Source organism: Populus trichocarpa, chromosome 3, assembly GCF_000002775.5.
Source record: "Populus trichocarpa isolate Nisqually-1 chromosome 3, P.trichocarpa_v4.1, whole genome shotgun sequence".
Classification (NCBI taxonomy): Eukaryota; Viridiplantae; Streptophyta; class Magnoliopsida; order Malpighiales; family Salicaceae; genus Populus; species Populus trichocarpa.
Genome location: NC_037287.2, coordinates 13,816,941 through 13,829,347, shown reverse-complemented (window position 1 = coordinate 13,829,347; position 12,407 = coordinate 13,816,941). Strand labels below are relative to the sequence as shown.

Sequence of the window (12,407 nt, the reverse complement as noted above, 5' to 3'; positions counted from 1 at the left end):
CCGGGTCACACCGGGTCATGGCTTATGCAATTTTTTCATCAACCCGGCCCGGTTCCAGCCCCGGGTCGGCCGGGTCCCGGGTCGACCCGCCGGGGCCGGGCGAGGTTTTAAAACACTGACTTAAACCATTAACAAGGAAATATCAAGGCAGCGTTAGTCCATTCAAAACTTAGACATCGGGACAAATCGTCACCGTTTCTATCTCATCGCCCTCGTGTTTGGGAGCTGGGCTATTTTTTTTATTTGGGCTATTTTTGGCCTTGGACCAGAAATCTAGATTTGATTTCTGGGTTGGCCCAGTATGAAAAGTTATTAAATGTTTTTATTTTCCTTATGATAATCTACAATGTTCATCATTTATTTATTTTCTTCTCTGGAGAGTCAATCTAAATTATTCAAGAGAAAAAAATAACAGTTAGATTATTTTTTTTATTTTTTCATGGAGGATGTATAAGAATTAAAATAACAACAACGCACGAACAGTTCACGGTAGAGGAATTAGTGGTTGTATAAAATAAAGAAGGAAGAGTAATAATTAAGAGCAAAAGACATTCAGGCAGCTCAAGAGCCCAAACCCGAGACCTAAATGGACCGAGACTCAACTCATACAAGAGAAAACCCAACATTTTATAGCCCAATAAGCCAACACTAGTCCAGTAAGAACTTCAAAATCGGACTGAAGTTAAAATCATTCAGTTTATCAGCAAGAAAGAGTCATGAAAATAGTCCATAAAGACAGTAAAAAGAAAAAAGAATAATTGCCAAACCATCCTATCATGTGCAAACACTCCATAATGACTAGTCAAGATTATTGGCTTAAATCCTCAAGGTCCGCGACCGACCTTGAACGCCATATTTGCCGACCATTTGTTGAAAAATAGAATGGTATTATTCTCTCATCTACAGCACTAGAGGACGTTATCTTTGCATTTTCAAGTGTGCAAGGTGTTCAGCCTTTAAACAAGTTATGGAAGAAAAAGGGACCTGCAAGTACTGATTGAAGCAGAAACAGAAAGCGCATCAAAATCAGAGTACTCTATCACATTTCATTTGATTGAATTACCTCCGCAAAAGGGTGATTTTCACAACAATTACAAAGCCAAAGACACCAACAAGTGAAGGAGAAGCGCACCGTGACATCTACAATAGCATTTACAAGTTTAAGAAGATGAAAAAATGGATCTTAATAGATGTTAGAGTCCAGTAAATAATATGCTATTGAACTCTAAAAATGGCAAGATCTTGGGGTCATTTCCAGCAAACCAAGACCCGCCAAAGCTTACGCGCTCTTCTCACAATTTTACCCCATTTGCAAGCAAGGAATTCTGGCAGTAAGAATGGGGGACCTTGTATTGGTGTTGGTGGTAAGTTGGCTCCTCCAGAAACTGTTTCTGCAATTGAAGAAGTTGAGCCTCCATTAGAACTACGATTGCTGCTGCTTCTTCTGAGATAGAAGCTCCTGCTACCAACATCCCCAATCAATTCTGATTTATCTAAACCTGTTAACACCAACTTATAAGGTTTAAAACATCCAACTTGCAAATAAGAAGATTAGTTTAAAGAGTCTATCAACAAAATCCATGCATATTAGCTGAATTATAAAGAAATTAGCAAAACAATAACATCCTTGATGATTTTCGCTTCGTTTGGCTGGTGAATGACAGAGACTCACTTAAATCCTAAAATAAAATGCAAATTCACTGTGATACGATTGCTAGTAATCAGATTTAAAGCTCAAACCTTGACTTACTTTGAAGGCTGAAATGGGAGTGATGCAATTCGTATGTTAAAGCTGCGTCCTTATCAAGTTTTGGGGTTCGCCCCTCTTCACTGTATTTGTCTACCACAAGCTTAATCGTGTCGTCTACACTAGATCCCAGTTTAACCATGGTCCTAACTGGCCCTGGACTCCCTTCAACTGTTACATTAACCACCACTTTTGCATCCTTCTTGTATCCCTGCACGCACTCCAAATTTTGCATCGAACAGTTAAGCATAAAAGCTAAAATGTTCACAAAGATACAAAAAGGATTATATATATATTTGTGTTTCAAAAATTTTTATCAGTAAAATCTTAATCCAAATTATTGGCAATAATTTAAGGGTTAATTCACCATATTTTAACAATGTATTAGTAAAGGGCTAATTAAGTGAAGAACTTTTGATACCTGATCAAAACTGGAGCGAGGAGAGAAATTTGTAGGCATGATCAGAGAAGGAGAGGATAAAAAAACATCCGTACAAGTATGAGGCCTAAATAAAACACCCCTACCACCATCACTCTCATAGAATAAGAAGCTCCTCCTCTGTTTCTGCTGATCAATACTATCTTCAGTACCGCTCCCCCACCCCATCATGGGCTCTGAGGAGCATCGTTTCAAAATCTTTATGGGTTTGGAGGGCTTCACCGATCGCCGTGGTGGTGGTGTTCGTGTACTTGGAGAAGGAGATGGGTGTGGTGGCCTGGTCTTCCGACCACCTTTCGCCGCAACTTTCCGCCGGACATGACTCTCTGGCATATACGTGGTAGTATGTGTGATTAAAACAGTGATAAAAGGTTGTGCGGAGGATTTGGGGGGGGGGGGGGGGGGGGGGGGCGCGTGTGGGTTGGTGGCGGGCGGGCGGAAGAGAAGGTGGAAATCTACCGTTGGAAATTGAAGGAAAGGTAGTTGAAGTGTTCACGTGACGGTGGAGGAAACTTCCTTCTTATTAACTGTTTTTTTCTGGCCTTTCCCTTTCTTTGAACTCAACGTCGTTACTTTCCATTGGTGCAATATTTTTTTTCCCTCTACTTATTCTTGGAAAGGTTCGAAACAAAATTTAAAAAACAATCCTCTGAATATATAAAGTAAGTTTATATAGTATGTTAAAATATTTTCCTTGTATATGGTATTTCTTGAATCAAATAAATAAAATAGATGTAGAGCTTGTTTATTTTATATTTCAAAAGTATTTTTGAAAAAAAAATTTAAAAAAAAAATTAAATTTTTTTGTGTTTTCATATTAGTTTGATGTGCTAATATCAAAAATAAATTTTAAAAAATAAAAAATATTATTTAAATATGTTTCTAAATGAAAAACACTTAAAAAAACAACTGCTACCACAATACCAAACAAATTCATAATTTCATTCAAATATATTCTCAATCATAAAACTAAAAAAACATTATTTTGATAGTGGATTATATATGTATTATAATATAAAAAATAAAAATGTGTGATTTATAACATGTATTATATATTGTTATTATAGGAAGTCATTTTTTTTACATGAATAATACAAATAGGGCAGCAATAAAAAATGAGATATCCAAAATTTATAAAAAATAAACTTGATTGGTTATATGCATAGAGGAATTGATCTAGTTGATCTTAATTTGTTCATGAATCTTTCTAGATTGTAAATATAAAACGGAATCAGATTTTCTATCATTCACGCATTTAATTTTAAAAAAAATTTATTTTATAATTTTAGATGATTCTAATATACAATGTTAAAAATAAATTATAAAAAATATTATTTTAATATATTTTTAAATAAAAAATATTTTTTTAAAAAAATTAACCATCATAATCTTAACTACTAACCACTACTCGTAAACAAAGATAGAATGTCTTAAACAGAACCGAGATTTGTGTTAATAAATCATTTTAGTGGTAGAATAATAATACAATAGATGGCTAGCATCACCGCCGGGAATTATTTTATCGGAAAAAGAGTGTCAGCCGTTGATCCCACCGATAAATGGTGGATATGAATTCTTCCCACGACACTGGGGTCACCTAGAAGGATTCCTGTTTTATTATTACCTAACCCCGTGTCGCAAATAGGCGGTTTATAGCGTTTTGGACATTTGACGACCACTGCCAAATCACCCTTTCAATGTTTGTATTCGTCTTTAAGGCTGCATTTAGAGCCAATTTTTGTAATCAATGTCTCAATTTCCTAAAAAAAAAAAAAAAAACCAAGTTACATCATGTTTCGTATCGGTTAATTATATTTTATAAATTAATATATTTTTTAATGTTTTAATATTGTTTTAATATGGAGATGTTAAAAATAATTTTTTTAAAATAAAAAAATATTATTTTAATATATTTTTAAATGAAAAAAACTTCAAAAAATAACTATTTATATATTTTTAAATACCGAATTGCCTGGGTCGTATGATTTCACTTGTCCATGTTGTGTGGTCTGATCACATATTGAGCATCGATGTTCATGTGGAGATGGTTTTAAAAAACTTACCGAATCTAACTTCGGTGTTAAGAAATGAAGTTGGATGGTTTCTATTCCTTGCTTTAGACACTGCATGCTGAAGATGCTCTATTTGTCTGCCCATTTTCCATTTATTTTCTTTCTTAGTTAATTTTTTTTTTTTACAACCCGGGGTGTTCAGGCCAGCTTACGCGCACCACGACTAATTCCCGGATTCATTGAACACCCTGCAAGCCCAGTATGTAGGTAAGATACCGCGGGAATGACAGACATACACACTGAAACTTGAACTCAAAATACAGAGGTAAAATAACCCTGCCAGGTATTATTTATCATATTTGTGGCTGCCTGGTCCTTTTCATAACTCCTCTCCGTAGATTTTGAATGGCTTTTACAGGTTTTTGTGGAAACTTGTTCCTTTTGATAATTAGCTTTTGTCGTAACTTAACTGCAAAGAAACCCAATTATCTATCCCAACTCTCATCCATTTCTTTGCTTTTTGAATTTTCGTAGTCTTTTAATAAAGTTTTTTGTTTTTAAGTTTTAAAAGTATTTTAAAACAAATTAAAATTTTTTAATTTACTTCAAATTATATTTTTTTTTATTTTCAAATTGTTCTAACATGCTAATGTTAAAAATAAATTTTAAAAAAATAAAAAAAAACATTATTTCAATAAATTTCCAAAAAAAAAAAAACAATATCTACTCCATTAATGATCATTCTCACATTCTTAAAAAAGCAGAACCATCTCTATGAGAAATAATAATAATATATTAATCCAAAAAATTATATTATAAAGACCCGTGATCAACAGACAATTCAACCCTCCCCTCCTCGAAAAAAACTAGGCCTGTGGTATTGTTCATCGAATTAATAAACTCAAATATGATTTACCTATTAATTTAAATATTTTCGAAAATATTAAAATATGGAAAGGTACTTCTCATACTAGCACCAAACTCACGAGATATAAAAGAAGGTAATGATATTAAATCGAGTACATTCCATCTCTTTTGTTTCCCTTAGCTTGGACTGGTGGTTATTTGCTGTAAAACATTCCTAGATCATTGCCCTTTGTCCCCTCCCCCTCTTTACTCCATCTTTCCTTGGAATACACATCTTGCATAATTGTTTCATTCACATAATAGTGTTCAAACGACAGTAAAATGTCAATGATCTAACTCCACCAAATCCACATATTATTCAGCGTCTTCAGGGTTGAAATCAGCAAGTTGTAGAATCAATAATACATTAACTTCAAAAGAACAAGCATCAATGATGCCGAGAACAATTCAGGGTCAGGCAGAACTCGTTTTGCTGCCGAATGGCAGGTTACAAGTTAAGTTCTTTTATGAAACCATTAAAATACCAACTTCTATTTGAACGAGGCAGAGAAAATAAATGACTTACTAGGAAAAGATCCGTGCACCTCGTGTGGACAACGAACCAAAGGATGAAGAAAACATCGGTATTTAACCATGCTGCTGTTCATGAACCAACCATAAATCGGACATGTCCACAGACATAAAATGATCTTGCCATGCTGAGGAGTATGGTCCACTGGAAAATAAGACCCCAACCCACAATTTCATGACAAAGCAGGGACGATATTCATTTTCTCCCAATCAGCTTCATCCTTCATATCATACTAGATTTGGCTTTCTCAAGTTGATTTTAGCCTTCGTAATATAAGACTTGGCCTCCCTGATGAAGCTTTAAGGACATTTAAAACTCAAAGCAGATTCATGCATGACTTGACCAACTTTCTTCTACATTTAGCAAATTGAATTTGCCATCCCAAGACCAGATTTGGAGCCAGGGGGGTCTACGATCTACAAGGACTCACAGACTAGCATCTTACCCTCTGAGTACGCAAAAGTCAAGTTGATTCTGTCCAACTACACCCTGATAACTTGGCCAATTTCTTCTCTTTCCACAACTTTCTCAATCTCCCGACATCATCCCACCTTCCAGCAGAGGAATAAATGTTGGCAAGAAGAGAATAATAAGCAGTTGCATTAGTCTCCAAATTAAAACAATGCTGAGCTGCAATCTCTCCTAACTCCACATTGTTATGCACGTTGCATGCAAGCAGCAAAGCCCCCCAAACCCCAGAATGAGGTTGCATTGGCATACTCTTTATCAGCTCATATGCATCTTGTAATCTTCCAGCTCTCCCTAAAAGATCGACCATGATTGCATAATGATCAGTTGAAGGTACAAGGCCATGGTCCTTCATGGAACTAAAGAATCGGTAGCCCTCTTTGACCAGTCCAGCATGGTTACATGCAGTTAAGAGCCCTGTAAAGGTGGCTAAATTTGGATGGATTTGGGCATCCACCATCATGTCAAACAACTTGATAGCATCAGCAACCTTGCCATTTATGCCACATCCTGAGATCATAGCACTATAAGCAACCACATCCTTCTTGTTTAAGCCATGAAATAGCTCGTATGCCTTGTCAACACTCCCACACTTTGCATATAGGTCAAGTAAAGCAGTAACCAACTGGTCATCAATCTCTGTTCCAAGATCATTTACGTATGACTCAATCCATGATGCAAATCTCAAGTCTCCCAATTGTGAACAAGCTGATACAACACTTGCCAAAGTCATCTGATCTGGCTGAATATTTGCATAAGCCTTAAGCATCTCACTAAACAACCAAAGGGCCTTCCTCGGTTGGCTATTCTGAGCAAAGCAAGATATCATGGCATTAAACGTGAGCAGATCTTTCTTAGCTATCTGATCGAACAGTTTGCTAGCAGAGTCAACATCTCCACATTTTGAGTACCCAGCAATCATTGTGATCCAAGAAACACTATTTCTTTCGGGCATTGCATCAAAAAATCTCCAAGCTGATTTTATGTCCCCACAATTGACGTATCCACTAATCAATGCATTCCAAGAAGAATAGTTTTTCTCTGGCATCTGTTGAAACAGAACACATGCGCGGTCCATGTCTCCTATTTTCGCATACCCTGATATCATTGAATTCCAAGATATGACATCCTTCTTTGAAATCTGGTCGAACACCCTCTGAGCCTCCAGTAAATTCCCAGATTTCAGATGCCCAGATAAAATTGAATTCCATGAAACCACATTTTTCTCTGCCAGCTCATCAAAAACCTTCTGCGCGGTGTTCATATCACCCAGTTTTGAATATAAATCCACAAGTGCTGTTTGAACATAAACACAATTAGAGAACCCATATTTATAACTCTCAGCATGGATTGACATTCCACCCATCTTGTATGTGGTCCTAGCATATGCCCTTAAAGCAGAAGATACAGCAAATGTGCTTGGACACAATCCTTGTCTCTGCATCTGAACATAAAGATACAAGGCTTCCTTGAATTGGCCTTGCTGAGAGAAATATCTAATTGCCCAACCCCATGAGAATGAATCTGGATGTGGCAAATGGTAAAGGATGCTATGGACATATTGAGAAATTCTTCTAGGGTTATTGCGAGCAGACAGGAGGATTTGACGAACCAAGAGAGGCTCCAGGTTATTAAAACCATTAATGATGATGCATGCATGTGTTTGTTTTGCCTGATTGGCAGTCAGATAATTGTTCAATATCGTTGTCAGTTTGGCAGCCAGCATCTGGATGGCAAGGTCGAACAATCCAAAAAGAACCTGTGGTTGTTCAAACCATTTGGTCGCAAATTCTTCGTTTCTAATCAATTAGGAAAACATAGTTTCAGTTTGGCTCATGATCATTATATCTTGATCTTCTGAAATGGCATCACAACAAAAGAAACAAGGGAACGCAAGCCTTAATAACAATGATACTTCTTTATCTCTTGTGAAGGTCAACACACAACCATGCACCACACTGATGGATGGTTGGCCATGATACCCATGAAAAATAAAAGATGGTAAGGTTAGATGTATTATAGCACAGGAATTCAATCCTTGAAGCTATTCACCTGAACAAAGAGTTGTCCTAAAGATAAATCAGACCAGAAACAGTAAAACCAAATCACCCACCTTACTTTGACATAACATCACACCAAAAAGTCATTTATCCAACTGAATTTATGATAACACACTTGCAAGTTAGAATTTACAAGCTGGTCGCTCGGAGGCATTGGTACCCACTGTCCGATCCACCGAATTTAGCGACGATGAACACATTAAGCAAACAAACACGCAGTAGAACACCACAAAGCGCATAACAAAGGATTCAATTGGACACAGCATACATCTATGTAACAAAACAAATAGCATGAATTCAATAATCTGATAGCCCAGCATATAATCTTGGTCTTTAAGAAAACATCTATAGAGAAATCAAATACATGAAGGAAAGGCCATACTGGATAAAAACATGGGACTAAAAACAGCAATCAGAATCATAATTGCTCAATATGCAAGAAAGTCATCATTTATAGGAGCCCGTGTCACTAAAAGAGCTCAAATCCTTTCCTTCATTTGATAGAATCTCCAGAAATCGCTCGAGTAAACCAAATTAAGACCAGAAAACTAAAGTAAAAAAAAAGCATTCATCCCTTCATTAGGTATACCAGCAAGCATACACACTTGCATACCCGATAAGAAAAGACTTCAAGTTCTGAGCTTTAAACCTTAACAAGGAGGGAAAAAAAGAAACAGAGATTCATATAACCAAAGGAACTGAAAAGATAGAATTAAAATAAATACAAAATGGATTCCCAAACCTGAATTGAATATGATGCCGTTTCCATTATCTGGGCTTTCTCTTCGACTTCTTAATCTCCCTGCCCCTGCCTCGAAACATGTAAAGTTGTAAACTTGCGACATTTTTATGGCTCTGCTCTTGAAGACGGTAAACTATGAGGAGCTAACAAAGAGCCCAAATCAAAGGCCTTTCTGTATTGGTAATTCAATCAAAAGCTTTGTAGTCTTATCAAACAAGGGCTTCTTGGAATAACGGGCTTACAATTATGGCCTGCTTAGGGTAAGGCTGTCACCTTAGACTTGGAATAAAGGTACTAGTTTCTTTAAAAAAAACAAAGGAAAAATGGTTAAATAAAAAAATGAAAGGTGGTTTTTTTTTAAAAAAAAAGTATTTAGCATTGATATTAAACCTGACCTAACGAATCAATCTTGAAATTTTTTATCCCGATTTTTTGCCTAATTGGAGTTTAAAATTAACCTATATAAAAGTTAACTCTAAATGACCTAGTAACTTAGCTTTAAAAGTTAACCCAAAAAACCGGTAAAAGTATGATTTGATTTTAAAAAAGTTTAAAATGATATTTTTTTAATGTTGAAATGGTAATATATTAAATCACCTCGGGTTTCATAACTTAACTCACAAAACCCATGACTAGGATCATTAACTCCATTGAGTTTAATTTTTTTGTTTTCTAAACTAATTTTTATTTAATGATATGATAACAAAAATAGACACTTGTAAAAATCGAGTATCAACCAAAAGTCAAGATGTTTGTCTAAGACTGCAATAATCTCGTAAAAAAATTCAAAATAAATTGCGACAACCCTTTTTAAATTATTAAATGTTAAATAATAAAATTAGAGAAAAACAAATAGGAAAGTAGAATTTTTAGAAAATAAAAAGACAAAGGGAGAACATTTTTGAAAAAGAAAAAAACACGAGATGCTTCATTGATCATATAATATTGAGACGGTGATAAATTAAATCGATCTAGGTTTCACAACTAAGATCATCTTCCATAAAAGAAATTGATACTAATGGAATATTTCGTGCCGAAAGAATCGTTTATAAACCCATTAGTAAAAGTCATGACATCTATAAACCGGTCAGTAAAAATAATGCTGATAGAATCATTATCCAACTACTAATGGAATAATTCGTCAATAAAATGTAAGATTATGGTAGTGTCATAGCCATCACGATCCTTTACAAAACAATTGCAAAAATAATAATGGTGAAATTTAGAACACCTTTCATAAAAATAAATTGATATCCCGTAAAATTTTAAAAAATTTATGGTACATTTTAAGTTATTAGTAACATTCTATTAGTTATTATATATCTTTTTTAAATAAATAAATAGAGAATGAGGGATAAAATAAAATTCAAGATCCATGAAAAATAATAAAAATATATTGACTTAATATTTCTCTCTCTCTCTCTCTCTCTCTCTCTCTCTATATATATATATATATATATATATATATATATATATATATATATATATATATATATTTTTTTTTGTTAAATTATTGATCTTGGAGAGTAATTGGACATTGTTTAGCAAGTGGCGGGTGATAATACAAACCTTGAAAAGACAGGCTTGTACTCATGCGCAAGCGACGCAACAGGAACCCCCCTTTATTTCATGTTTTAAAACCACTTTAGAGAAAGCATGAAAATCAATAGTTTCCACATAGGCCCGCCTCTCAATTTACGCAGTCAGTATACTCGTCAATCAATCCCCCAGCGAGATCATGCCCTTTCACATCGTAATTCGCATGGTATTAATCTTACTGAATTATTAAAGCTTTGCCGTCTAGAATTATCATTCAAATGGCGTGGATTGTCACGCACAGATGCATGGTGATAGCCATATATATGCACGAAAAGATTAAAAAACGAGGGTGCATGTGAAATTTAAAAAAAAAACCGAGGCGGCCTTTGTCCCCACGCGTATACATGCATGACAGTGGATCGTTGAATGCTGCAGATCATGTTTTTATTTGCTCACATACGCGAGTTTCTGTTCTGATATTATATATTTCGTTTCTTTTCTATTATAAAATCTAACAAGGGTTATCAAGCCCTGAGAAAACAGAAAACAAATTATTAATTGATATCAGTAAAAGTATGGAAGGAAAAGGAGCAAAAACATGGAAGCGAAGGTACAGCACCTCGTGAATATTCTTTGCTTGAGGTCATTTGCTATTAAAAAAACCTTTCGAATAGAGAGGGATTTTACAAAATCTTAAGCATCAATGACGATTGATAGGTTTTATATCACCAGCCATGTCTAAGGCTTAGGTTACGCTCGAGTGTAAGAACATAGAAATGGTTACAAAGTTTTGAATACTTCCACAGAGTGCTACAGGAAATCAACAACACTCTCTCATGCAATTTGTCAAACACTTAAGACAAACTACGAAACGAATAAATAGATACCAATAATTGAGATGAGCAAGCCTCTCTCTCTCTCTCTCTCTCTCTCTCTCTCTCTCTCTCGAGTTTGATATGATCATGGGTACGACAGTCCAACCCAAACAAGACTAAGCATGAATTTCTAGCCTGCTAGTCCTATCCGGCTCAATTACTGTAGGTCGGGCCCTAGCAGGTAAGCTCGAGTGGCCTTCCACTATAGAAATTAAATATATTTTTTTCTTGAAAGAGGCTGCGGGATATTCTCAAAACTAATTTTTATTTAATTTTTCAGTAATTTTAAAAAATACCCAAAAGAATTTTAATAATTTAAGTTTTAGAGTAAAAAACATTTTTTTTAATAAAAATTACATTTCATGCATTTTCTTATTTGATAAGTTTATGATTTTTGTATCAACGACAAGGTTTTTCTTAATAAGAAAATAATGCAATTAAAATAAAGAATTAAAAAAAAATTAAATGATTTAGATTTAGAAGGAAAAATGGATTTTTCTTTTAGCCAAAACTACCATTTTTCTACTCATTTATTTTTTTTATTTGGATGATTTTTTTCTCATGATCAGAAGTATGGTTTTTCATATTAAAAACTTATCATGATCTATGAACTAACTTTTAACAAAGAAATAAAAATAATAATATCTTGATTATTTTTATGCATTGTGTGAAAAAAAAACAAAAGAATAATCAAGTCAAGGAAATATATAAAAAAATGACAATAAAAAATAATACAATGTATATTTTATTCTCATTTATTATCATGAATATTTTTTTAAAAAACAAATATGGTGCATATTAGTTTCATATATTATTGTTAAAAAAATGTAAATATAATCGTAAAAATCTCCAATATTGGTTTAAAAAATATGGGATATTTGAATAATTTTAAAACATCATTTTAATTATTTATTTAAAGAGATTTTTTTTAAGATATAAAAATGTTTTTAAAATAATAGAAGAGGTGGGCCAAGAGTGGTTAGCGCTCATGGGCCTAAATTACCAAGCTTGTGTGCTTGACTCATAAAAATACCCAGGCTAGTGTGCCTGGTTTTCTTTAAAAATACTTAAGTGAAGGACGCACTGT

At 34.3% G+C, this 12,407-nt stretch overlaps 2 protein-coding genes across 8 annotated transcripts; both read right to left on the bottom strand.

The window, feature by feature from the left end:
- Window positions 1-1,018: 1,018 nt before the first annotated feature.
- LOC7465809 (uncharacterized protein At4g22758) lies at window positions 1,019-2,751 on the bottom strand. 3 transcript variants are annotated; one of them, XM_024597077.2, is made up of 3 exons: window positions 2,169-2,751; window positions 1,751-1,958; window positions 1,019-1,499 (listed from the first exon to the last, which is right to left on the bottom strand). In XM_024597077.2, exons 1-3 carry the CDS (start codon window positions 2,517-2,519, stop codon window positions 1,249-1,251), a joined length of 810 nt encoding a protein of 269 aa, XP_024452845.2. In that variant the 5' UTR covers window positions 2,520-2,751; the 3' UTR covers window positions 1,019-1,248. The 3 variants fall into 3 exon arrangements, with proteins under 3 accessions (XP_024452845.2, XP_024452846.2, XP_052307165.1); XM_024597078.2 differs by having other exon boundaries at window positions 1,741-1,958; window positions 2,169-2,568; XM_052451205.1 differs by lacking the exon at window positions 1,019-1,499 and adding an exon at window positions 1,506-1,679 and having other exon boundaries at window positions 2,169-2,568.
- A 2,642-nt stretch (window positions 2,752-5,393) lies between these two features.
- LOC7479231 (pentatricopeptide repeat-containing protein At4g22760) lies at window positions 5,394-9,055 on the bottom strand. 5 transcript variants are annotated; one of them, XM_024596559.2, is made up of 2 exons: window positions 8,907-9,055; window positions 5,394-7,903 (listed from the first exon to the last, which is right to left on the bottom strand). In XM_024596559.2, the coding sequence occupies exon 2, from the start codon at window positions 7,828-7,830 to the stop codon at window positions 6,100-6,102; it is 1,731 nt and encodes a 576-aa protein (XP_024452327.1). In that variant the 5' UTR covers window positions 7,831-7,903; window positions 8,907-9,055; the 3' UTR covers window positions 5,394-6,099. The 5 variants fall into 5 exon arrangements, with proteins under 5 accessions (XP_024452327.1, XP_024452324.1, XP_024452326.1 ...); XM_024596556.2 differs by having other exon boundaries at window positions 5,394-8,813; window positions 8,907-9,040; XM_024596558.2 differs by having other exon boundaries at window positions 5,394-8,062; window positions 8,907-9,016.
- Between the last annotated feature and the right edge of the window lie 3,352 nt (window positions 9,056-12,407).